The sequence below is a fragment of the Macaca fascicularis genome, chromosome 12 (genome assembly GCF_037993035.2).
Source record: "Macaca fascicularis isolate 582-1 chromosome 12, T2T-MFA8v1.1".
In the NCBI taxonomy this organism is placed as follows: Eukaryota; Metazoa; Chordata; class Mammalia; order Primates; family Cercopithecidae; genus Macaca; species Macaca fascicularis.
In genome coordinates, this window is record NC_088386.1 from 123,462,951 (window position 1) to 123,490,584 (window position 27,634).

The 27,634-nt window shown below is 36.5% G+C and overlaps 1 protein-coding gene across 11 annotated transcripts in view; it reads left to right on the plus strand.

Moving 5' to 3' along the window:
• AGFG1 (ArfGAP with FG repeats 1) overlaps window positions 1-27,634 on the plus strand; it is an 89,625-nt gene that overhangs the window by 47,797 nt on the left and 14,194 nt on the right. For 5 of the 11 annotated variants that reach the window (XM_045367797.3, XM_045367795.3, XM_045367794.3 and 2 more), the window contains exons 3-11: window positions 425-540; window positions 4,182-4,344; window positions 5,205-5,358; window positions 11,525-11,644; window positions 12,590-12,661; window positions 13,969-14,178; window positions 15,250-15,430; window positions 16,786-16,865; window positions 17,065-17,157. In XM_045367797.3, coding sequence (XP_045223732.1) covers window positions 425-540; window positions 4,182-4,344; window positions 5,205-5,358; window positions 11,525-11,644; window positions 12,590-12,661; window positions 13,969-14,178; window positions 15,250-15,430; window positions 16,786-16,865; window positions 17,065-17,157 — 1,189 coding nt within the window. The remainder of the gene's footprint in view (window positions 1-424; window positions 541-4,181; window positions 4,345-5,204; window positions 5,359-11,524; window positions 11,645-12,589; window positions 12,662-13,968; window positions 14,179-15,249; window positions 15,431-16,785; window positions 16,866-17,064; window positions 17,158-27,634) is intronic. The other 6 variants (XM_045367800.3, XM_045367802.3, XM_045367799.3 and 3 more) reach the window with 2 other exon arrangements.

Here is a 27,634-nt window from a genome sequence, read left to right on the forward strand (position 1 = left end):
TGATTCTAGTATTTTTGCTTGTTCTTTTTGGTTTTTTAGACTTGCTAACGGGCCTGTAAAATTGCTATTGGTTCATTCCTTTGTTTTGTGAGTAAGGGAACAGAGATTTACACAGGTTACATGACTTTGCTAATGGTGAAGTTTATGATTATGCCAAGACTGAAAAGACCCCAGGTCCTCTCAAATCCCATTTCACTGTTCATTTCCCCTTTTTAATGATTTTGTTGCTAAAATTTTACTGCATACTGCAACATATTAAAAAGTAATTTAGTTCCTTTATTTCTGTTTATTAGTGTCCTCATTGAAAGCATATTATTACAATTATTATGTAGATTAGCTTCCTGAAAGAATCACAATATCCCCTTAAAATTTCATTAAGTGAAGATGTTGAATTTAACATATATTTTTTTGATTCTTTCCAAAGGTCTGTAAACAGATTTGGCTAGGATTATTTGATGATAGATCTTCAGCAATTCCAGACTTCAGGGATCCACAAAAAGTGAAAGAGTTTCTACAAGAAAAATATGAAAAGAAAAGATGGTGAGTGAAGAGTTGTATGTAGAATAAAGCCTCCCCAAATCACATGTTAACTATGGGTAAGGTTAGTCTGACACAATGAAGGATAAAAGACAGACAGTGAGAGCTTAGATAGGTATATAATTCATTATCCCTTGGCTTTTTGTTGGTTTGGTTTCCAAAAACCTTTACTTCTACTTTATCTTAACTCATCTGTTCCTGGCAGCAGCCTTTTTGTTATAATAATTACCAGGAAAGTTAGGTATTCTTCCTTCTAATCATTCCCTATCGCTGTTAGCTTCTTTAAATATGTTTTGCCCTACAAAGCCTCTATTCTTAAAAACCATTAATTTAGCAAGTATTTACTGAGTCATATCTTTTTTAAATTTATTGAGTAACATCTTCTATATACTAGGCACTATGCTAAATAAAGCTCTGGTGTGGTAGTCCATCTACCTAATTGTCTGTTGTAGCCTTTGCTCTAAATATTTTTTCTTTCCACCTAAGAAATCAGTTTACTTTCTGGTTAAGAAGGGAGCATTTACTTTTGCCTAACTAAATCTATCAGATGTTAATTTTTAAAAATTAATTCCAACAGGTTGTACATATAGCTAGTAAGCCCCTTCCAATGGAATAGGGACTATATCCATAAAGCTAGTGTTCAGCTACTCAGGGTTCTGCATTTTTAGCTATATGAGCACAATTTAAGTATAGTCACTGAGACTCGTTAACTATGAACTCTTTTGGTTGTTTCTTTAATAGTATTGAATAGTGGATATTTTCATCTTGGGAGGTTAGAAAGATGGGGCAGGGAATCAAAATAGAGGCAATAAATAATGGGGAAGTAACGAACTTCTTGTTTGCTTGAGGAGCTGTGTTTCAACCCAAGAGAATATGTTCAGAGCCTGTTTTGGTCCTGAGGGAACATTTGCTGTGGCTTACAGCAGAGGTCTTTACCTTTATTCAGGAGCACATTAGCTCTGACTTGCATGCTATATCAAAATTTGTATTCTTACTCCTTTCCCAAATAGACTACTTTTTTTCTTTTTTTTTTTTTTTTTTGGAGACTGAGTTTTGCTCTTGTTGTCTAGGCTGGAGTGCAATGGCGTGATCTCGGCTCACTGCAACCTCCGCCTCCTGGGTTCAAGCGATTCTCATGCCTCAGCCTCCCAAGTAGCTGGGATTACAGGCACCCACCACCACGCCTGGCTAATTTTTTGTGTTTTTAGTAGAAATGGGATTTCGCCATGTTGGCCAGGCTGGTCTCGAACTCCTGACCTCAGGTGATCCACCTGCCTCAGCCTCCCATAGTGCTGGGACTACAGGTGTGAGCCACCGCACCCTGCCTAAAATAGACTCCTTTTTGCAAGGCAAGATTAATGAGGGCTATATTCAGCTGTACTAGAAGACATCAGGTATGAAAATAGATTAAAATACACCAGTAAAATTTAAGCTCAGGAAAGAAGAAAATATTAGAAGGTGGGTTGAGAGTAAAAATATGGTAACATAAATGATTCTTTTAAAACGAAAGGTATAATTATCTTTTTATCTTTTTGATTCTGAATTTCCTAGACATTCTACCTCATAGGAAAGACTGTTCTCCTTATATAGCCCTAACCTAGTTTTTTTTTTTTCCTCAGCTGTGTTACTTTTACCAATTCAGAAAGAGAGTTTGGTTAGGGATTAGCTTATGGTCAGCTCTAGCTATCAAGAGAAAAGTGAGTGTGAGTAATGGTAGAATTAAAATCATAGATCCTTACCTCCACATTTATAACAGTAATGTATTATTCATTCAAACTGTAATGCAAATACCTAGAAACCTCAAGTAATTACAATTTGTGTTGTTATTTTTTTTTCTTTCCTGAGAAACAGGATAATAAGGGTTATAAAAATAGAGACTTCAAGTGGTGGGACAGGTGACCATCTTTAAGAGGGTCAGGAACAGTATGTTTTTAATCCAGACTCCCGCACACCCGTAACATATAGCTAGAGAGCAGTGAAGTTGGTTTCTAACATGGAATAAGCACTATCCAGATGCAGCCTCCCTAAAAATACTCACTGTAACTATACTTAAAACAGTGATGCTGTTGTTATCCAAAGGGATTTTGAAATTGTTCTTTTGACCAGTTCTCAAAATCACTTTCTGTGTTATACAAGATTCGTTTCTTTACTTTGTCAAGGCAAGTCTTTTGAACCAGTAACTATCATTTGATTTTATCCTTTGATAAGACTTGGCTATACTCAAGAATTTGTATTAGTAGTATGCTAAATTACGGGAAAGTATAACTTCTTGTATTCATTCTCATATATCTTTTGTGTCTCTCATTTACTTTAAAAAAGCTGGTTGTATTGTTTGTGATTATTATGTGGTTTGGTGACAGTGAACACTTATGTAGTTAATATCTATACCAGGAATTGTTCTCAGTGCTTTACAAATGTTAACTTGTTTAAACCTAGGCAACTCTGTCTCTCCATTTTATAAATGAAAAAAATGGAAGCACAAAGAGTTGAAGTATTAATAGTTTGCCCAAGGTTTCACAGCCATTTGGTGGTAGAGATGGGATTTGAACTCTTGTCTATGGAACAGGTGCTCTTAAGCATAGTTTTCCTTCTTTCCTCACCTACTTCATATGGGGAATAAGAAGGAGGGTAGGACAAAACCCAGAATTACAAAGAGCAAAAGCTCTCACATAATCCCACACCTAGATGTTAGGATTGCCAGTGTTTGGACATTATTATATCTTTGCTGCCTCTCATTTCTTGACTCGCCTCCTCACATAAATCATGTATTTACATGACTGGAATCAAATCTGAAGGATCTGTGAGGTTTTATCTTACCATGTCAAAGCAGAGTAGCTATGAGTATTGTATTATTGTAAATATTTTTTTCTTGATAGATGTTGGGTTTGTTTCCCAGTTTTTTGGAAATTATAAAGAGTGGACTGTGATTAACTAATCTGTGTGTACATGCATCTGTATACACTTACCAATTCTTAAGGATGTTTCTGGAAGTGGTACTTCTGGTGCACAAAGCACACCTATTTATATATTTTAGTAGGTAGCAATAAAAAAATTGCAAAGTTCACACTTAGCTTATAGGTGAATAAAACCTTAATTTGCATTTTTGTTAGGTTAAAAGTGTTTTCATTTCTATGTCTCCTGTCTTCTGTGAATTGCTTCTTTTGTTCATTTAAAATGGGATGATCTTATTCTTACAGTTTTAATAAGCCTTTATATTTTAGGCCGTTAACTGTAATGTTACGAATGTTTTCCTGCCTCATTTGTCTTCAGATGTTATTTAGATCTTAAGATAATTTTTTAAATTGTAGTATGAACTATTCATCATGATGATTAATTGTAGGTCCTCTGTTTAAAAAAAGCAGTTATTTCTTATGTTGTACTGAATACCTTAGAAAAACCATAAATAAGTAATTGAAACAAGTTTTGTGGTTAGTCTTCTCTTTCTCTGAGTATTTCAAGTATTTAATGGGTGTAGTCTTAAGCTATCATTCCTTTTTAAAAAAATATGCAAAGGTATTCTGTGTGAGAGGGTTTTCAGATAAGATTAATGGTGAAGCAGTCTTGTACGAAGTTAGAATTAAGCTTATTTTTTGGTGTAGAATTACCTACTTTTTTTTTAGTTAACTGGTTTTTATGTGTTTTAGGTATGTCCCGCCAGAACAAGCCAAAGTCGTGGCATCAGTTCATGCATCTATTTCCGGGTCCTCTGCCAGTAGCACAAGCAGCACACCTGAGGTCAAACCACTGAAATCTCTTTTAGGGGATTCTGCACCAACACTGCACTTAAATAAGGGCACACCTAGTCAGGTGAGTAGTCTTTGAATCTTTGTAGGAAGCTTCGACTTAAAGAGGGCTTGACTGTCAAGAATTTGAGAATTCTTTAAGACAGCAGCATAACCTTGTATGCCAGTAGCATTATGTTCCAGTGGTTTATTATACATTAAGAAATTGTTAAGTGGTTGAAATATATATATATATATATATATATATATATATATATATATATTTGTTCTTTTTGCTATTGCTAATGAGTTTCTTTGACTTCTCTGCAACTTTGTAAAGGTGAGTTATACAGGAATGTTGCTATAGCTATATGTGTGTGTGTATACATGTATATATGTATATATCATGTGTTATACAATTAGTAAAACGAATCTATGGTGACCATCAGAGTTAGAACGTATAGTCTCTTTGATATACTTTTCTGGGAAAGGATTTCTTTAGTAGTAGAGTTTTCCCACATGTGTGGTTGTGAAGCATGTTGATCATTGAAACACAAGGGACTTTGCATTATATCTTATTCTTAAAAATGAACAAAATGAAATCTTTTCAAAGTTGCTACCTAAAGTTTGTCTTCTACACTGTATTATAGTTGATGGGGCTGTGACAGATCTGTTACTGTGTGGCACTGCAGCCTCTATCCTATACAAGAATAGTTCAGAGGCATAGTACTATGGTTTAAATCCTGCCCTTTTTGGTAACACATACTAAGACACTTGGATAAATTTCTCTGTTTTCACAAAAGGTTGAGTGAAAAATGAGAAAGGTTAACTCAGCATACTGTAACTCTTCTTATGTATAAGTGTGTTTTAAGTTTGGAGATAGTTTTGTATAAAGATTTCGCAGATCCAACTGGAATATCTTTATAGTTAATATGTGGTTTATAGTCCCCAGTTGTAGGTCGTTCTCAAGGGCAGCAGCAGGAGAAGAAGCAATTTGACCTTTTAAGTGATCTCGGCTCAGACATCTTTGCTGCTCCAGCTCCTCAGTCAACAGCTACAGCCAATTTTGCTAACTTTGCACATTTCAACAGTCATGCAGGTAAGTGTTTTTTCCCAACAGCTTTTGCTGGGGGTGCATATAAAACACCAAGAAACATCAATTCTTCATCACACTTTGAGGATCAGTAAACATTTTTTGTTGAGAATGTTTTGTTACTCGTAACTGTTGAGCTGTAATATGTAACCATATAATTGTGTTGCTTTTTAATCACAGAAGAGATTATATTTAATGTCAGTTGGTTGGCATGACCTCTTTCTGTGGAAAAATGGGGAAAGGATATAATGTCTGTTTTTTATTCTTTATGAAAATTGCAAATATTCAAAAGTAATTGGATACTATAACCTTTATGTGCTAATCACCCGTGGCTAATCTTATTTCATTTGTCATTCCACTCTCACTGTCATATTATTTTGAAGCAAATTTTAGACATAGTTTATCCTTAAATGTTGTATATTTCAATCTATAAAACATACTTTTTTTGTTAGATATAACCACATTAGTAGCATCACTCCCTAAATAATAGTAGTAATAATAATTCATTAGTCAGTATTCAAATGTTCATTATAGTTCAGATTTTTCCATACACATACATACATACGTGCATACATACATGTATACATACATACAGTTTGTTTGAATCAGATTTCCAGCAAGGTCCACAGACTGCAATTGTGAGATATGTCTCTTAGGTTTCTTAGTTCATAAGATTTTTCCTCTATTCCTTCTTTTTCCTCCTCTATAATTTGTGAAAGAAATTTGCTCATTTGTCCTGTACAGTTTTCAGTAGTCTGAATTAGTTGATTGCACCACTATGGTGCCCTGTAACAAGTTCCTCTGTTCTATTTCTTGTATCAGGTTGTTGGATCCAGAGACTTAATCAGTTACAGGTTCTTCCTATTAGGAGGATGGGTGGCTGGGGATATGCTTACTACTTGGGATTTAAGAGGCTTTTAATTTTGGATTGTGTTTTTATAATGTTACCTGTTGATGCTCAATAACCGAGTTCATTGTGTAAAAATAATGATGTTCTGAATTTATTCCTTCACTTATTAGCTGAAATACTTTTTAAAAAATCTGTCTGGTGGCATGATTTGTTTAGGAAAGTCAGAATACATGATTCTTTGCCATCAGATATCACAATAATGAGTTGATTTCCTAGCATTTTATAATGGTGACTTTTTTCTTTAGTATCATTATGACTTCATAGATTTAAACATTTGCTTCTTCTCAGTTTGCTGTCATTATCCTTAGTAGTGCTCAGATTAGCCCACCTTAGGAGTAGGAACATTTTCAGGTTGGTTCCTACAGATACAACTCATTCATTCATTTATTTGAGGTGGAGTCTTGCTCTCTCGCCCAGGTTGGAGTGCAGTGGTACAATCTCACTGCAACCTTCACCTCCCGGGTTCAAGCTATTCTCCCACCTCAGCCTCCCAGGTAGCTGAGATTACAAGCGTGTGCCACAACACCTGAAATTATATACAAATGTAAAAGTTTGTATTTTAGTAATACAAAAATACTGATTTTTTATTTTTAGTAGAGATGGGGTTTCACCTTGTTGGCCAGGCTGGTCTCAAACTCCTGACCTTAAGTGATCCACCCACCTCGGCCTCCCAAAGTGTTGGGATTACAGGCATGAGCCACCGTGCCTGGCCTCTTTTTGTTTTTTGTTTTGTTTTGTTTTGTTTTTTTGAGATGGAGTCTCACTCTCTTGCTCACACTGGAGTGCAGTGGCACGATCTCGGCTCACTGCAACCTCTGCCTCCCAGGTTCAGCTGATTCTCCTGCCTCAGCCTTCTGAGTAACTGGGCTCACAGGTGCCCTCCACCACTCCCGACTGATTTTTGTGTTTTTTAGTAAAGATGGGGTTTCACCATGTTGACCAGGCTGGTCTCAAACTCCTGACCTCAGGTGTTCCACCTGCCTCCCAAAGTGCTGGGATTACAGGTATGAGCCACTGCACCCGGCCCTAAAGATATTTTTTGATAGAACTCTTGTGGTCTTTGAATGGCGTTTTCTCCCCTGCTTATTCTCAGATTTAACATATTTGTTACAGTTTAATGCATGTCACCAGAAATTGGGATTTATGGAGTTTTATTAACAAATATGCAAGCCTTGAAGAGGTACTTAGGTAATATTTAAAAATTGATTATTGAAGTATAGATTTGGTCACTTGTATCTCTCCTTAATTGTAATAGCAATAGTCTGATAGGGAAGTGGCATAATGTAGTGAAAAGAACCTGGACTTTGGAGTTGGGACAACCTGGGTTCAGATGCTGGCTTTCTTGCTTATTATGTGTGTAACTTTGGGCAAATTACCTAACATTTCTAAGCTTTCTATTCTGTAAATTGATTTTGATAAGTGGCAAGGTTCAAGTGAGATGATGCATTTAAGTGGTTTACCATCTAAAAGGTACAATAAACATTGTTTTTCTTTTCTCTTTTACACACACTTCATATATATGTACCTATGTATACAAATACACACTTATGTATGTATGTTTGTATGTTTACATGCATTTAAGAAAAAGGGTCATACTTTATGGCAAGTTTTTATGCTGTTTTAATCTTTTGATCTTTGTTAAGATTCCACAAATGGTTTGGATTCATTTCCTAACAGCTTGGTAATTTCTTGAGTCTTTACAGTGGCTTCTTTATGCTTAAACAGTGTAAAAGCATACATAGTATTTGTGTTGGAAATATGTATGGAATCTATTTTGGATGTCAGTAAGCTGTGATGTTTATATCATGGAAAGTTTACCGGTCTGCATTTTGAGTGATTAAATAAATATCAAACCAAATGTAGAACATTAATTTGGGAATTTAGTCATTTTATAGTTTTATTTTGATAATTCGAAACTTTGCTTTATATTATTTTGGCATGTGTGTATGAGGTATTGGCTAAAGCTTACTCTTTCTTTTTCATAGATTTCTATAGGTTCAATTATGGAGAAGAAAAACTCAAGACTGTATGTTTCTAAAAGATGTATTTCACAATTTTATGAGCATAACAGAAACCAGTGCTGATAGAACTGATTTCCTATTCGTATTTTAGAACTTACTTTGCCTTATTTTACTTACTTGTGAGATTGTGATGGTTTTTCATTTTCTTTCAATTTGATGACCTGGCTTCTTTTTGGATAATGATGATATGAAGCATTTTATACATAATCACACTCCAAAGTGTGCTGTTTGGGATAGTTTGAAAATTTGTAGAAAAACTTCTCTCCAGCCACAATTCTTTCTAGCAAGCAATAAGGGAACCTTTCATTTTAAATATTAATAAAAACATTTTCTAAGGACATGCTTTAGAAGGGAATTGTGGTGTAATTTTTATATGTCTCGTGTGTATTTGCTTTAAAAAGGAGTCCTAGGATGACATGGATCTCCTTTTTCAGGAAAGGTTATACTGAGAAGGATAAGAAATTTTGGTTTTCTTTTGCTTAAGTTGGAGTTGTGGTAGATTTCCCTTCTCCTGTGTTAACCTGAGCTGCAAAATCCCAGAAAACATGGAGAACCCTCTTTCCCCATAACCCTCCAGATAAGAAGCCATTTCCCCTTCTGACCAAAAAGAACCCCAACTCTCTTTTTTCACCTCTTGCATTTGAATGCTGGTAAAAAGAGTTGGTGAGAGAACCAGTAAATAGAGTAAAACTTGTGTAATTTGTGAATATATTCTGGTTTTATCTCCATTTTAGGATTATTGAAATATAATGTGAAATTACTGATACCCACCAAATTCTTTTGTAAATTCGCAACTTATTTCTTGTTCCCTTTGTTTTTCTCTCTTGAAATGCAGTTTGTGAGTCTTCACAGGTAATGTTGGACTTTTCTTTGTAGCCCTGTTAGCCAAAAATGGTTAGCCAAAAATGGTTAGACTGCAACTCTACAGACTAATTTGTACCATGGCTGCACTAATACTTTCAACAACTTCCTTAAATTGCACTTTGAAAACAATAGCCATCATTTAATCGCAGGATAGTAAAGGAAAAGAATCTTATATTTTGATCAGATTGATAGAAAGTAGTTAATCTTAACTGTTCTGTTTCTTGTGCGAAGAAAGAATGAAATAGCTCCTGTAGGCTGCAAGTCAGGCTGCCTGAGAGGAGTTGCTTTTTAGTCTGAAGTTCTTACTTAGAAATGACGGCTCAGATTACCTTTTTTCCTTTACTTTATTTGACTTTTGGTTTCTTTACAGGAGAATAAAATATATATGCCTGTTACAAGAAGAAACTACTGAATTACTCATTTATTTTTCCTTCTAATATGTATGGTTGATACCATCTTTTGATATTTTGCCTTGGAGTAGTTTTTAGGTGTAAAAACTAGGTCATGGTTTAACTGAAATGTCTTTTTCCAGAGCCTTTCCAGGCATTCAGAATCTTTATTTTTCCATATATAGTTTACAAATAAAGTCATTGATTGCAATTTCTTCTCATCTTGCTATTCTTGTTAATTTTTAAAAAATACTAGGTGAAAATTTTATCCTGAACAGTTTGATACGACTGATGGAACCTTTAATGGCAAATGATAACTATTCACACATGCCAGTCTGGTTCGTTAGCATTGTTTTGTAGGGAAACTTTTTCTTTTGTAGGTAGTTTAGTGACTTAAAAGCTGGAAGCCTTTACTCTTCATGTGAGCATTCAGGCTGAGGTAGAGTATTTGTGGATGTGTGTTGCTGGGTGGGGTCATTATTGGGTTCAGTAAAAGTCATCTTCTACGGAAATGTGCATGAAGCTAGAAATAAAATTCACCTACTGAATTTAGTAGTTATTTTGCCTGATGATAAACATCATATCACAAAACCTGTGCACTATAAACTGTAATTGATTTTTGTCACACTCTATACTGTAGGATCTAAACCCAACTGCCTTGCAACTCAGGTAACACAAATGAGTAGTATCATGTGTGTTTAAGGAACTATGGTGCCCTTTTTAAAGGGGATGTTCTAATCTGTTACTACATGGAAATAGGGATTTAGGATACTAGATATATTGATTTTTTTTTTTTTTTTTTAAATAAGAGAAGCTAGAAGTCTTTTTGTTTATTGTGAAATGCCCTCTTTTTAAATGTTGGGAATTGATGGGAAATAATGTTAAGTACTGTACAGATGAAACAAAGCATATCTGTCAGATGAATTTGCTGAGGGCTGCTAGTTTGCATCCTATGATCTCTCTGTCTTCCTGTCTCATGAATATGTGTTTTTCTTTGAAGAGGAATGACAACTCTTAGCAAGACTCAGGCTCATTAATTTGGGGTCTTAAGTTCCACACTAAGTTGACTCCTTGAAATACGATTATTTAAGAAACAGCTTTACCATTGTGTTACATTCTGCTTAGCTTGGATTTCTTTGTACAGAGATTGCTTGAGTGTCCAGATAGTAATTTTTGTATTTTAGTGTTGAATTTGCAAAGTTTTGTTTTCCAAAGTTTTATTCTGCAGCATTTACAATCGATTGTTGAAGTTAGTGAATAGATCAGTACCTAGACGTAAAAATGGATACAAGTACTACAAAGTCCTGTCTTGCCATATTTAATAGGTATTCGATTAATGTTTGGGGCTCTGAATTATATGCTATAATTTCTATACTAGCATTCATTGTTCCTTAAAGTTTAATGAGTTTAAAATTGCAGGCTTCTAATAGAATATGAATATCTTCCATTTATTTGGTGATCCTATGCTTTTTTTAGATTTTTATATATGACCATGGTGAGACATTTGTAAACTTAAAAAAAGTTTTATTTCTTAATTAAACCATCTTTGTATTATTTTTTAAGTATTTCAATTATTGTTGAGATTCACATAGTTGATTACAATTTTTATTCAGTGAATTTTTCCAGAATGTTTTCTACATCTTTGTCTGCTTTCCTATAACTCGGTACTGTAACTCAGTACTCTGAAATAGTTTCCTTTGTTAATGGAGTCACTTTTATAGTACTATGCTTGAGGTCATATACAGAGTATTATGTCCAAATTTATCATTGCACAAAGTGTTCTTGGAAATTCCTGGTTACTACTTAGTAAATTACCTGTAATTGGGTTAAATACTGGTAGGGTTTAAAATCTGATTTCTAAGTGAATTCTCTATAAAGTGAGTTTTGATACATAGAAACTTTTCATATAATTCTTAAACTCATTTGTCATGTATTTTCATTTATAGTTTTCATATTCATTAACATATGTTGTTCCTTACCATTTACAGCTCAGAATTCTGCAAATGCAGATTTTGCAAACTTTGATGCATTTGGACAGTCTAGTGGTTCGAGTAATTTTGGAGGTTTCCCCACAGCAAGTCACTCTCCTTTTCAGCCCCAAACTACAGGTAGAGCTTCTCCAGCATTGTGCTTAAATGTTTACTTCACGAAACAAAATTCTCTTAAGTGTAGTTTTGAAAAATTAGTCTAAACTTAAATTCTGTAATTATCTGACTTTAAAATGGTTCTATCTTAAAAAGCTCTGGGGAAACCTGAACTCTTATTTTTTTCTATATTCATTTGTTTTTCTGCATTATTTGGTGTATTGTCTGTTGGACAACATCCATTCTCCTCCTTTTCCTGCACATGAATCTTCCTTAGATCTACCATGCACAGAGGACAGAGGCATGACACTACTATAAGTATTTCTCTTTCAGTCTCTCTTTTTTGTGTGTGTGTGTTTGTTTTTTGGCAATGCTCCTGCCTCAGGATAGAATACAGGCACGTGCCACCACTCCCAGCTGAAATTTTTTTTTTGGTGGGGGGAGGGTAGCAACTGGGTCTCACTGTGTTGCCCAGGCTGGTCTTGAACTCCTGGCCTCAAGTTATCCTCCTGCCATGGCCTCCCAGAGTGCTGGGATTACAGATGTGAGCCACTGTGCCCAGCCAGTACTGTAAGTTTTTTAAGGTTCATAGAATCCATTGATTTAGGCTGACATTAGACCTCTTAATAAAGGAAGCTGATTGCTTCTGTAGAGCTAAAAATGTAAGTAATTTTCAGAGCAAGAAGCCTGAGAAAAATTTTCATATGTTTATTAGACAAGAGTACATTAATGATCACTTCAGTCAAACTTGGAAATAGTTTTCTGTGCAGGAATTGGTGTTTAAACATTGAATACTTTTCCATAAATTGTGCTGTTTCCGGAAACTCATTGAACCCTTATTTAGATTTTTGGCTGATTACTTTTCTTTCAACTTTTAACTCTGTATTGTCTTAAAGCCTTTTCTTTCAGTTTTCTTTTTTTTTTTTTTCCCTTTAACTTTCATCATTTACATAATTTCTGGCTGTCCAGCATTTAGAATGCTTTCATCTAGCTGCAGTTTTGGTGAATTTACTTCAGCTTTTCCTCTTCAGGCTACCCACAGTAAGTTCTGTTGTCAAATAGGCATCTTATACTAATTTGCATATTTTTGCTATATTTCAAGGGTTTTTCGAATTATAGATCGTTGATAATTCTTTAGTGATAATCCTTCATAAAAAATCTCTCCCAACTCTATTTATTAAACTCAGAGTTAGAGAACACAATAGTAGACAAAGAGTTACTTGGTTTAATAATAATTTGAAATAATATTCTTATATAAATTTTGAAAGTTTAGTATGCACTTTGTTTGCCAGCTCCTTGTAACAGGTCGCAGTCTTTTACATACAAACATGTATTACTTACCTTTAATTGAAAACACCATGGTTTAACTCCTGAAAGAAATTTGATCAGTATGTATTTCTTTTAGAATGTATAAAAACCTGCTTGATAGAAGGTGTTCGTGTTTTTAAATAGAGGTTCATGCATTCTGTTTTCAAATTATCTGTAGTTGTCTTTTCTATCACTTTAATATATAACTGTGTATGTATACTATTTTGATTTCTGAAACTAAAGTTTAGAAATAAAGAACTAATATCCCAAAAGTGTAGGATCAAAAGCATAGAATGAAATATACTGGTTTTAGTCTTTTGATAGTACTTTAAGGAGGTCTTTATAATAGAGAACATATTTTAAAGATTTAACAGGATATATACAATAGGGACCATTAGGTGAATTGTGGTTTATAACGTCAAAAATTGCTATAGTGTATTATGTACTGTAGTTTTAATGCCTTGAACTACACATGATATTGTATACACATTTAACTCTTACATGGAATTAAATAGTAGCTCTTCAAGTGAAGTAAGTGTAAATGTCAATAACCATCTTTTAAGAAATTCTGAATCACCTTAACACATTTTACATATTGTTAATTGCTACTGCTGGGATTTGTTTAAACTGTTTCACCATGGAGCCACAAAAGTTTGAAATCCTCCAAGTAAGATACTTTGCATCTTGTTTGCAGTCTGTTTAGGGAGAACTAGTAAAAGGCCATAGTGTATTTGGATGAGAAAGTAACTGAATCTCAAACCAGGTAGTATGGAGTTACCCCCTCCATGAATTACATTCTTCATTCCAGGGTAGGTAATAAACAGAAACATGTTATTTTACATGTTGCCAAGGCCTTTGAAAAATCTACTTTTACAAATTAGAAAACTTCACTTGCAGTCGAAAGCCATTGCCAGTCATTGATTTTAATGTTGTAAGATTGCTTATAGGACATTTAATTTAGGAAGAAATGATCATACAGTCTATGAGAGGGTATTAGGAAAAGCTTAGAAATTTCAAGTGCTCTGTTTATTCTGTTACAGGTGGAAGTGCTGCATCAGTAAATGCTAATTTTGCTCATTTTGATAACTTCCCCAAATCCTCCAGTGCTGATTTTGGAACCTTCAATACTTCCCAGAGTCATCAAACAGCATCAGCTGTTAGTAAAGTTTCAACGAACAAAGCTGGTTTACAGACAGCAGACAAATATGCAGCACTTGCTAATTTAGACAATATCTTCAGTGCCGGGCAAGGTATCAAGCTTTAAGCAAAACAAATACAAATTTGTGCTCTTAATTTGGTTGTATTTATTAAAATGTGGACATGTTACACTTTTCTCAGTTGTTGTATAGCAATTTTGTCTGCACTGTCATTTTGAGTAAAATGTTCACTTGGCACATTTTGTACCTGAAATATCAACTACAAAACTGAGGACATAGGAACTGATTTGTAAACTTTCAGTCTCACTAGTTGAGAAAAATTTTATTTTGTCCTAGAAGGCATGCTTTACTTTTCTTTGGCAATAAAGAGCCAAGAAACCCCATTGGCAGAGCTGAATGGAGGGTTATTTGGTGGTTTCTGTGATGTATTTACTTTGAACAAATTTCCGTTAACAACTTGGTGGGTTTTATATTTTTTTAAGAAATTCATGAATTTTATAGTATAGTCTTGTATCCAGTTTTATCTTAAGGCTAGTAGTCTCTAAAAATGCATATGGCAGTGGTGAATAGCAGGTGTGTGTTGCTAAATGGAATTCTCCATTCTGATCTCTGGGCCTGTTCTCCTCCTCTCCAAAATGGATAATTCTAAGCATTAAACTCATGGAGTTGTGTTCTAAGTATTATTGCATGTAAGGCATTTAGAACGGTGCTTAGCACATAGTAAGTGCTCAGTAAATGTTTCCCGTTATTACTGTCTCTAATTTTTTCATGGAGAGTGCTGAGGGAAATGATGCTATTGATAGACTGTTCACATTAGGTCCAGCATTATATGAATTTATATGTTCACGTGAACAAGATCCACTTGTCTTGGAGATGTTAACATAGTAGCACTTGAGAGTTTCTTGCTTATGCATAATCTAGACAAATTTTTTTGGTACAGAGTCTTAATTTTTGTTAAAAGACATATTCTTTTTTTACCACAGTGGTATGTATAACGACTAATCCTGTCCTGTATGGTCCAGGTTATTTATTAGATTAATGATTTGGAATCCTGCTTAACTCCAAATCCATTTTAAGTTTACCTATGTTTCATGGCAAATGTAGTTGCTAAGTTGAAAGTGTAACTTTAAATTTTTGGTGTAACGTGATTTTGTTCATTCCCAGGTGGTGATCAGGGAAGTGGCTTTGGGACCACAGGTAAAGCTCCTGTTGGTTCTGTGGTTTCAGTTCCCAGTCAGTCAAGTGCGTCTTCAGACAAGTATGCAGCTCTGGCAGAACTAGACAGCGTTTTCAGTTCCGCAGCCACCTCCAGTAATGCGTATACTTCCACAAGTAATGCTAGCAGGTACCTTGTCTTAGCTAGCCCCTCCTGCTTTGTGTTTTATCTTTTTTTTCCAACTTTGAGTAATCAAGTTAAAAAATGACTGTTTTAAGGTATAGTTTTAAAGTTCTTGAATACTTTTGTAAATTTGAGGAATTTGAATTTAGTTTGCTAATTAAAATATAATCCTTGAATAATTGGCATAATTTTATCTTTTCATTGAATCAGACGTTTTTGTTATGTTCTGTCTTTGAACACTAAACTGTATTTGAGAGCATGTACACATCTCAAAATGGACAGTTATTTTCAGATTGTACTCAGCGGAGAATCCATTTAGTAGTCAAATAATATACTTTAAAAATAGTTTTTAGTCATGAAGATTAAACAGTGAAAGTACCATATTATAGGCTTAGTCGTAAATACAGATTTTTAGAAGTGTTTGCACCAAAGCCCAAAATCAATTCTATATCTCTTTAGTGTCATCCTTGTATTTATAAATAAGCACATCTGCTATTATGTTCATATAGATCTGTTAGAATTCTTGGCAGTAGGAAGCATGACACATTTTAAGGACATTACACTTGTAAAAAACTCTTCTAGTCTTTATTTTAGAGTTGCGAAAATAGTCTCGGAAATACAAGAGATTTACCTGTAACAGTGTTTTATTCATCTCTGTTTTCCATTCCTGTGGATTGTATTTACTACTTTCTTTTGTTATCCTAGTAGCTTATTTTCCTTAGGGTTGTAACACTTGTAGAAACATAAAGTCTGGAAACATACGTGATATATAATACATGATTTATTGATATTACATTACAGTACATCAGGGGTTCACAAAGTGATCCATGGAATGTTTGGGGTACCTGAGACCCTTTCATGGGGTCTGTGAGGTTAAAACTTTCTTTATAATAATTCTGAGAGATTGTTTACCTTTTCATTAATTGATATTTGCATTAATGGTACAAAAACAATGGCAAGTAAAACTTGCTGTTGCTGGTGTCTTTTTTTTTTTTTTTGGTACTTTAAATTCTAGGGTACATGTGCACAACATGCGGGTTTGTTATGTAGGTATACATGTGCCATGTTGGCTTGCTGCACTCATCAACTCATCGTTTACATTAGGTATTTCTCCTAATGCTATCCCTCCCCCAGACCCCCCACCCCTGACAGGCCCCCGTGTGTAATGTTTCCCACCCTGTGTCCATGTGTTCTTGTTGTTCATCTTTACACTTAAATGTCTTAATTTTTCTTTGTGTTGATAACTGATGCTATGATACATGATATGTTCATTATTTTATGGCTACCCTGTAGATCGATTATCCTTACTTTCTCTTTTTTTAAAGAAAAAAAAAATGAACTCTTTCAATATTTGTTCTCAGCAATGTTTTTGGAACAGTGCCAGTGGGTGCTTCTGCACAGACACAGCCTGCTTCATCAAGTGTGCCTGCTCCATTTGGAGGTATGTGCTTCTGGTATATATACTGTTTTTTATAAAGAACCCAAGTATATATTGTGTAGCATTTTCTTAGGAGTCAAAGCAATGATTTGTTATCAGAATCCTTGAGTTTTCTGTCTTGATAAATATAGTGAACAAATAATTTAAATATTAAATACAAAATGTATTAGGATTTTATAGTGTATTTTATAATTTTTTAAAGCTACGCCTTCCACAAATCCATTTGTTGCTGCTGCTGGTCCTTCTGTGGCGTCTTCTACAAATCCATTTCAGACCAATGCCAGAGGAGCAACAGGTAAGAAAAAGAGACAGTCAGTAGAACAGTAAGCTTTGGGGAAGGTGTTTATCAACAAAGATACCATGTGAAGAACACCAGAAAATGGGGCTTCTTTCTTAGTGAAGTGAATGGCAAATGGATAGAGGAGTTTGTCCATAAAGACAAATTCTAGCTGAAAGTTCATAAAATCCTAGAATTTAACAGTTGAGAGGGACCTTAGAAATTATCTAGTGTCTGCCCTTTCCAGTTAAAGCTTTCATTTTTCAGGTAGGGAAGCCCAGACATGGAGATGAGACTCCACAGAACGTTTATGACAGAGATGAGACTTAAACAGAGCAATTTAGACATATTTGGTGGTCTAGTTTCAGAATTACTGGTTGTAACTCATGCAATCTTAATGGAACCATTTTATGAGAAGTTTTTATTTTCCCTATGAGATTGCATCAGATGACTTTATTATGTGAATTCTTAATTATTAGGTCTTTTTCTAGTGAATATCTCTTTCAAGTGTGAATATTTTTTAAGTTGTGGAAACTTGATTCAGTTGTGGGTATAATACTGAATATTTTGTCTTTTGATAATTTTTTCCCTTAATTCTCTTTGTTTTCTCCATTTTTTTCTTTTTGATTCATACTGTAAGCCAGTCACATTTTTCTCACGTTATACCTCTGATTTTTGTCATATTACCTTAAACACCAGAGATATTTGCCAATATCTTGGAATGTCAGCAAGTACATTTGGTATGGCTGGGTATCCATTAAATCTAGAGTTTGTATGCTTTTTGTGTCTATGTCACAGTAATTTAGAACTAAAGCCTAAACTCCAGTTATAGTAAATGTTGATATGAAATCTTGAGAGATTAGGTACTTGTAACATTGAAATCAAATTAAACCATTAAGAATTACTAGTTTTTAGTAAATCTCTGTCATTGACAAGATTAAGAATCACAGTATTAGAAGTTTGAGCTGTAACTATTTTCTTTTCACATAAATGTCTTCACTTTGTTGGTAACTAACATAATAGATATTTGATAAGTATTTGAATTTCACACAAAATTTAACTTTAAAAAATAGTTTAATTCAAGCGTACCTAATGAATGATTGTTTTAAATTTCCATTTGTACAATTTCTTCATTAGGTGTGTGATATGTGCAGTGTTTCTGTTTCTTAGCATACTGTTTTCATTTTGTGGACTGAGTTTGTAAAATGTTTCATGATACAATGGGTTTTTGTACATTGCCTCATTTAATCCACTCAGCTGTCATCAAATAAATATTTTAATTGTGTGACAGCTGAGGGAACAGGCCCAGAAAAGTTAATTGGACATATTTTGAGTACAGCCAGCCAAACTCGTGTTCGAATTCTGATTTATAGTTAATTCTGGTTGACCACAAGAAAGCCTTTTGAATTTTGTTCTTTTACTGAATGGGGTAAGAATGATAGGGGAATGTTCAAACATTTATTGTGATAAAGTTGTTCACAAGATGCTATTGAGATATTTATAGATATTATAACTTCATTTAAGAACTGATGAATAGGCCGGGCGCGGTGGCTCAAGCCTGTAATCCCAGCACTTTGGGAGGCCGAGACGGGCGGATCACAAGGTCAGGAGATCGAGACCATCCTGGCTAACACAGTGAAACCCCGTCTCTACTAAAAAAAAAATACAAAAAAAACTTAGCCGGGCGAGGTGGCAGGCGCCTGTAGTCCCAGCTACTCGGGAGGCTGAGGCAGGAGAATGGCGTGAACCCGGGAGGCGGAGCTTGCAGTGAGCTGAGATCCGGCCACTGCACTCCAGCCTGGGTGACAGAGCGAGACTCCGTCTCAAAAAAAAAAAAAAAAAAAAAAAAAAAGAACTGATGAATAGAAACTCAAATTATGCTTTGGCTGAGCCTAATCGTGTTGACCTAACTTCTTTGAGCCTTCATGTTGTCCCTCTCTATAGAATGTGAACAGTATTCTCTTGCTGGCAGGTTTGTTGTAAAATTAGATGATGCACATTTACCCTGTATGGTCTTCACATTACAGCATATGCTCAGTAAATCAGACCTAATATTTTCCTTTCATGACTATACCTCTGAGTTGGTTCTGTCATTAGAGTTAAGGGCCTTTTTTTGCTTGTTTTATTTAGAGTATGAAAGTTTTATAAAAGTTGAAGCTCTACATAGGATATAAAATAATATAAAATGTACAATGTATGTTCAGATAATATAATTTTAGTATTAACTAACAAAAATTTATTAGAAAGGTAAAACTACAGTGTCCACAAATGTTTATTTCAAGGTAATACATTTTTTCCATTATAAGTCATTTTGAATTTATCACATTGGTCACTTTATTAGATTATTATTGAATTGACCAAATCATAAGCATTAACTGCATATGTTTCTATTGAAACTGAAATATAAACAATACTTTGACAAATACACTATACTTAAGAATTTCCAGTGTTTTATACCATCAAAATTAATATTATTTAAGAACTTTTTGTTGCCTTCAAATATATTAACACTGGCCGGGCACAGTGCCTCATGTCTGTAGTCCCAGCACTTCGGGAGGCCAAAGCGGTGGCCAGGTGTTTGAGACCAGCCTGGCCAACATGTTAAGACCCTGTCTCTACTAAAAATGCAAAAATTAGGCAGGTGCGGTGGTACATGCCTTTAGTCCCAGCTACTCGGGAGGCTGAGGCAGGAGAATCGCTTGAACCAGGAAAGTGGAGGTTGCAGTGAGCTGAGATGGTACAGTTGGACTCCAGCCTGGGCGACAGAGCGAGACTCTGTTTTAAAAAAAGAAAAAACAAATATGTTAACACTGTGAAATTATATTTTGAGGTACCCTTTGATCCTAGCACTTTGGGATGCCGAGGTAGGTGGGTTGCTCGAAGCCCAGGAGTTTGAGAGCAGCCTGGGCAACATGGTGAATCCCGTTTCTACCAAAAATACATGGTGGCAGACACCTGGAGTCCTAGCTACTCAGGAGGCTGAGGTGGGAGGATTACCTGGACTAGGAGTTCGAAGCTACACTGAGCTGTGATTGCACCACCACACTTCACCCCGGCTAACAGGCCCTATCTCAAAACAAAAAAAGAAAGGAGGTACCCTTATTGCATACCTTACTGCATAATAGTTCTATGTGAAATTTGGAAAGGTTTATCTATGTATTTCTTTTTTGTTTGTTTGTTTGTTTTAGACAGATCCTCACTCTGTCACCCAGACTGGAGTGCAGTGGCTTAATCTTTGCTCACTGCAACCTCTACGTCCCGGGTTCAAGCAATTCTCATGCCTCAGCCTCCTGAGTAGCTGGGAATACAGGCGTGTGCCACCACACTCGGCTAATTTTTGTATTTTTAGTAGAGATGGGGTTTCGCCATGTTGACCAGACTGGTCTTGAACTCCTGGCCTCAAATGATCTGCCTGCCTCGGCCTCCCAAAGTGCTGGGATTACAGACATCAGCCACCGCACCTGGATCATTCTTAAAATGACGTTTAAATAATCATTTTTTCTGGATTTATAAAACTTTGGGGCTTTAGCTTTTTTTTTTTCATACTTTAAGTTCTAGGGTACATGTGCACAACATGCAGTTATGTTACATACGTATACATGTGCCATGTTGATGTGCTGCACCCATTATTAACTCGTCATTTACATTAGGTATGTCTCCTAATGCTATCCTCTCCCCCTACACTGCACCCCAAGACAGGCCCCAGTGTGTGATGTTCCCGACCATGTATCCAAGTGTTCTCATTTTTCAGTTCCCACCTATGAGTCAGAGCATGCGGTGTTTGGTTTTCTGTCCTTGCAATAGTTTGCTCAGAGTGATGGTTTCCAGCTTCATCCATGTGCCTACAAAGGACATGAACTCATCCTTTTTTATGGCTGCATAGTATTCCATGGTTTATGTGTACTGCATTTTCTTAATCCAGTCTATCATTGATAGACATTTGGGTTGGTTCCAAGTCTTTGCTATTGGGAATAGTGCTGCAATAAACATATGTGTGCATGTGTCTTTATAGTAGCATGATTTATAATCCTGTGGGTATATACCCAGTAATGGGATTGCTGGGTCAAATGGTATTTCTAGTTCTAGATCCTTGAGAAATCGCCACACTGTCTTCCACAATGGTTGAACTAGTTTACATTCCCACCAACAGTGTAAAAGTGTTCCTATTTCTCCACATTCTCTCCAGCACTGTTTCCTGACATTTTGATGATCGCCATTCTAAGTGGTGTGAGATGGTATCTCATTGTAGTTTTGATTTGCATTTCTCTGATGGCCGGTGATAATGAGCATTTTTTCATGTGTCTGTTGGCTGCAATAAATGTTGTCTTTTGAGAAGTGTCTGTCAGTTCATATCCTTTGCCCACTTTTTGATAGGGTTGTTTGATTTTTTCTTGTGAATTTGTTTAAGTTCCTTGTAGATTCTGGATATTAGCCCTTTGTCAGATGAGTAGATTGAAGAAATTTTCTCCCATTCTGTAGGTTGCCTGTTCACTCTGATGGTAGTTTCTTTTGCTGTGCAGAAGCTCTTTAGTTTAATTAGATCCCATCTGTCTATTTTGGCTTTCGTGGCCATTGCTTTTGGTGTTTTAGTCATGAAGTCCTTGCCCATTCCTACGTCCTGAATGTTACTGCCTAGGTTTTCTTCTAGGGTTTTTATGGTTTTAGGTCTAACATTTAAGTCTTTAATCCATCTTGAATTAATTTTTATACAAGGTGTAAGGAAGGGATCCAGTTTCAGCTTTCTACTTATGGCTAGCCAGTTTTCCCAGCACCATTTATTAAATAGGGAATCCTTTTCCCATTTCTTGTTTTTGTCAGGTTTGTCAAAGATCAGATGGTTGTAGATGTGTGGTATTATTTCTAAGGACTCTGTTCTGTTTTGGTACCAGTACCATGCTGTTTTGGTTACTGTAGCCTTGTAGTATAGTTTAAAGTCAGGTAGCGTGATGCCTCCAGCTTTGTTCTTTTTGCTTAGGATTGTCTTGGCAATGCGGGCTCTTTTTTGTTTCCATATGAACTTTAAAGTAGTTTTTACCAGTTCTGTGAAGAAAGTCATTGGTAGCTTGACGGGGATGGCATTCAATCTGTAAATTACCTTGGGCAGTATGGCCAATTTTCACGATATTGATTCTTCCTATCCATGAGCATGGAATGTTCTTCTATTTGTTTGTGTCCTCTTTTATTTCATTGAGCAGTGGTTTGTAGTTCTCCTTGAAGAGGTCCTTCACATCCTTTGTAAGTTGGATTCCTAGGTATTTTATTCTCTTTGAAGCAATTGTGAATGGGAGTTCACTCATGATTTGGCTCTCTGTCCACTATTGGTGTATAGGAATGTTTGTGACTTTTGCACATTGATTTTGTATCCTGAGGCTTTGGGCTGAGATGATGGGGTTTTCTAAATATACAGTCATGTCATCTGCAAACAGGGACAATTTGACTTCCTCTTTTCCTAATTGAATAGCCTTTATTTCTTTCTCCTGCCTGGTTGCCCTGGCCAGAACTTTCAACACTATGTTGAATAGGAGTGGTGAGTGAGGGCATCCCTGTCTTATGCCAGTTTTCAAAGGGAATGCTTCCAGTTTTTGTCCATTCAGTATGATATTGGCTGTGGGTTTGTCATAAATAGCTCTCATTATTTTGAGCTACATTCCATGAATACCTAGTTTATTGAGAGTTTTTAGCATTGAAGGGCTGTTGAATTTTGTCAAAGGCCTTTTCTGCATCTGTTGAGATAATCATGTGGTTTTTGCCTTTGTTTCTGTTTATATGCTGGATTACATTTATTGATTTGTGTATGTTGAACCAGCCTTGTATTCCAGGGTTGAAGCCAACTTGATCGTGGTGGATAAGCTTCTTGATGTGCTGCTGGATTCGATTTGCCAGTGTTTTATTGAGGACGTTTGCATCGATGTTCATCAAGGATATTGGTCTGAAATTCTCTTTTTATGTTGTGTCTCTGCCAGGCTTTGGTATCAGGATGATGCTGGCCTCATAAAATGAGTTAGGGAGGATTCCCTCTTTTTCTATTGATTGGAATAGTTTCAGAAGGAATGGTATCAGCTCCTCTTTGTACCTCTGGTAGAATTTGGCTGTGAATCTGTCTGGTCCTTGACTTTTTTTTGGTTGGTAGGCTATTAATTATCAATTTCAGAGCCTGTTATTGGTCTATTCAGGGATTCAATTTCTTCCTGGTTTAGTCTTGGGAGAGTGTATATGTCCAGGAATTTATCCATTTCTTCCAGGTTTTCTAGTTTATTTGCGTAGAGGTGTTCATAGTATTCTCTGATGGTAGTTTATATTTCTGTGGGATCAGTGGTGATATCCCCTTTATCGTTTTTTATTGTGTCTGTTTGATTCTTTTCTCTTTTCTTCTTTATTAGTCTTGCCTAGCAGTCTATCAGTTTTGTTGATCTTTTCAAAAAACCAGCTCCTGGATTCATTGATTTTTTTTGAAGGGTTTTTTTGTGTCTCTGTCTCCTTCAGTTCTGCTGTGATCTAAGTTATTTCTTGCCTTCTGCTAGCTTTTGAATATGTTTGCTCTTGCTTCTCTAGTTCTTTTAATTGTGATGTTAGGGTGTCAACTTTAGATCTTTCCTGCTTTCTCTTATGGGCATTTAGTGCTATAAATTTCCCTCTACACACTGCTCTAAATGTGTACCAGAGATTCTGGTATGTTGTGTCTTTGTTCTCATTGGTTTCAAAGAACATCTTTATTTCTGCCTTCATTTCGTTATGTACCCAGTAGTCATTCAGTAGCAGGTTGTTCAGTTTCCATGTAGTTGTTTGGTTTGAGTGAGTTTCTTAATCCTGAGTTTTAATTTGATTGCACTGTGGTCTGAGAGACAGTTTGTTACAATTTCTGTTCTTTTACATTTGCTGAGGAGTGATTTACTTCCAATTGTGTGGTCAGTTTTGGAGTAAGTGCAGTGTGGTGCTAAGAGGAATGTATATTCTGTTGATTTGGGGTGGAGTGTTCTGTAGATGTCTATTAGGTCCTCTTGGTGCAGAGCTGAGTTCAAGTCCTGGATATCCTTGTTACCTTTCTGTCGATATCCTGTCTCATTCATCTGTCTAATGTTGACAGTGGGGTGTTAAAGTCACCCATTATTACTGTGTGGGAGTCTAAGTCTCTTTGTGGGTCTCTAAGGGCTTGCTTTTTGAATCTGGGTGCTCCTGTATTGGGTGCATTTATATTTAGGATTGTTAGCTATTCTTGTTGAATTGATCCCTTTACCATTATGTAATGGCCTTCTTTGTCTCTTTTGATCTTTGTTGGTTTAAAGTCTGTTTTATCAGAGACTAGGATTGAACCCCTGCTTTTTTTTCGTTTTCCATTTGCTTAGTAGATCTGTCTCCATCCCTTTATTTTGAGCCTGTGTATGTCTCTGTATGTGAGATGGGTCTCCTGAATACAGCACACTGATGGGTCTTGACTCTATCCAGTTTACCAGTCTGTGTTTTTTGTTTGTTTGTTTGTTTGTTTGTTTGTTGAGACAGAGTCTCACTTTGTCACCCAGGCTGGAGTGCTGTGGCGTGATCTTGGCTCACTGCAGGCTCCACCTCCTGGGTTCACACCATTCTCCTGCCTTGGCCTCCCGAGTAACTGGGACTACAGGCGCCCACCACCATGCCCAGCTAATTTTTTTGTATTTTTAGTAGAGATGGGGTTTCACCGTGTTAGCTAGGATGGTGTCGATCTCCTGACCTCGTGATCTGCCCACCTCGGCCTCCCAAAGTCAGTCTGTGTCTTTTAATTGGGGCATTTAGCCCATTTACATTTAAGGTTAATATTCTTACGTGTGAATTTGATCCTGTTATTTTGCTCGTTAGTTGATGCAGTTTCTTCCTAGCATTGATGGTCTTTACAATTTGACATGTTTTTGCAGTGACTGGTACTGGTTGTTCCTTTCCATGTTTAGTGCTTCCTTCAGGAGCTCTTGTAAAGCAGGCCTGGTGGTGACAAAATCTCTCAGCATTTGCTTGTCTGTAAAGGATTTTATTTCTCCTTCACTTATGAAGCTTAGTTTGGATGGATATGAAATTGTGGTTTGAAAATTCTTTTCTTTAAGAATGTTGAATATTGGCCCCCCACCCTCTTCTGGCTTGTAGAGTTTCTACTGAGAGATCTGCTTTTAGTCTAGTGGGCTTCCCTTTGTGGGTAGCCCAACCTTTCTCTCTGGGTGCCCTTAACATTTTTTCCTTCATTTCAAGCTTGGTAAATCTGACAATTATGTATCTTGGCATTGCTCTTCTTGAGGATTATCTTTGTGGCATTCTCTGTATTTCTCAAATTTGAATGTTGGCCTGCCTTGCTAGGTTGTGGAAGTTCTCCTGGATACTATCCTGAAGAGTGTTTTCCAGCTTGGTTCCATTCTCCCTGTCACTTTCAGGTACACCAATCAGACGTAGTTTTGGTCTTTTCACATAGTCCTATATTTCTTGGAGGCTTTGTTTCTTTTTACTCTTTTTTCTCTAAACTTCTCTTCTCGCTTCATTTCATTCATTTGATCTTCAATCGCTGATACCCTTTCTTCCACTTGATTGAATCAGCTACTGAAGCTTGTGCATGCGTCATGTAGTTCTCGTGCTATGGTTTTCAGCTCCATCAGGTCATTTAAGATCTTCCCTATGCTGTTTGTTCTGGTTTGCCATTCGTCTAATCTTTTTTCAAGGTTTTTAGCTTCCTTGTGATGGGTTCGAACATTCTCCTTTAGCTCGGAGAAGTTTGTTATTACCGATCTTCTAAAGCCTACTTCTGTCAGCTCGTCAAAGTCATTTTCCATCCTGTTTTGTTCCGTTGCTGGCGAGGAGATGTGATGCTTTGGAGGAGAAGAGGCACTCTGGTTTTTAGAATTTCCAACTTTTCTGCTCTGGTTTCTCCCCATCTTTGTGGTTTTATCTACCTTTGGTCTTTGATGATGGTGACCTATGGATGGGGTTTTGGTGTGGATGTCCTTTTTGTTGATGTCGATGCTATGCCTTTCTGTTTGTTCATTTTCCTTCTAACAGTCAGGACCCACAGCTGCAGGTCTGTTGGAGTTTGCTGGAGGTCTACTCCAGACCCTGTTTGCCTCGGTATCACTAGCAGAGGCTGCAGAATAGCAAATATTGCAAAATAGCAAATATTGCTGCCTGATCCTTCCTCTGGAAGCTTTGTCTCAGAGGGGCACCAGGCTGTATGAGGTGTCAGTTGGCCCCTACTGGGAAGTGTCTCCCAGTTAGGCTACTAGGGGATCAGGGACCCACTTGAGGAGGCAGTTTGTCCATTCTCAGATCTCAAACTCCATGCTGGGAGAACCACTGCTCTCTTCAAAGCTGTCAGACAGAGACGTTTAGGTCTACAGAAGTTGCTGCTGCGTTTTGTTCAGCTATGCCCTGTCCTCAGAGGTGGAGTCTATAGAGGCAGGCAGGCCTCGTTGAGCTGCGGTGGGCTCCACCCAGTTCAAGCTTCCTGGCTGCCGCCTCCCAGTTCCATCTAGGACTGCTGTGCTAGTAGTGAGCAAGGCTCCATGGGCGTGGGACTTGCCGAGCCAGGCATGGGATATAATCTTCTGGTGTGCCGTTTGCAAAGACCATTGGAAAAGTGCAGTATTAGGGCAGGAGTGTCCCGATTTTCCAGGTACCGTCTGTCACAACTTCCCTTGGCTAGGAAAGGGAATTCCCTGACCCCTTGCGCTTCCCGGGTAAGGGGATGCCCTGCCCTGCTTCAGCTCAGTCTGTGGGCTGCACTCACTGTCCAACCAGTGCCAATGAGATGAGCCCAGTACCTCAGTTGGAAATGCAGAAATCACCCTTCTTCTGAGTCGCTCAAGCTGGGAGCCGTTGACTGAAGCTGTTCCTATTTGGCCATCTTGGAACTCCCTTCTGGGGCTTTAGCTTTTTACAAAACTGTAATATTACATAGTAACTCTCATTAGGAGATTAGCCTGTTATGGCTTAATTTTCCGATTCTATGATATTTAGTTTTTTCCCCCCAGAGCCCTTAAATCTAATTAATAGAGGTAAAATAATTTTTAAATAGTGGGAAATTTTTATAACTCTTAGGTCTCTCCTTTGTCACTGAATGAATAGTTATTATTTCCTAGCATTTATTTTAATGAATGAATGGTTCCAAAGATTTTTTTCCCCAAGGAAAGGTACTTACTGAAATGCAGAGCTTGTTGGATGGTGTCTGGCCCTCATATCTTTGTTTTATTACCTAGGTGGAAACCGATTTGCTAAGATTAATGAATTTGCCTTAAAGTTTCATAATTCCGTAATGGCTGATCTGATATTAATACCCAGAATGCTTCTGAACCAACACTATTTTTGTTCCAGTACAGTTGCCTCCATATTTATACTTTAGTTTCACATTGATGAAACATACCAATTAATATTATGTACTATTCCTTGTATCTGAATACTTAGAAGGCTCACTTCACTTGCCTAGCATACTCTGGAAGTGAGGATTAATACAAAAAAGGGTTGGAGTTAGCTGAGCAAAAGCAAAGAAAAA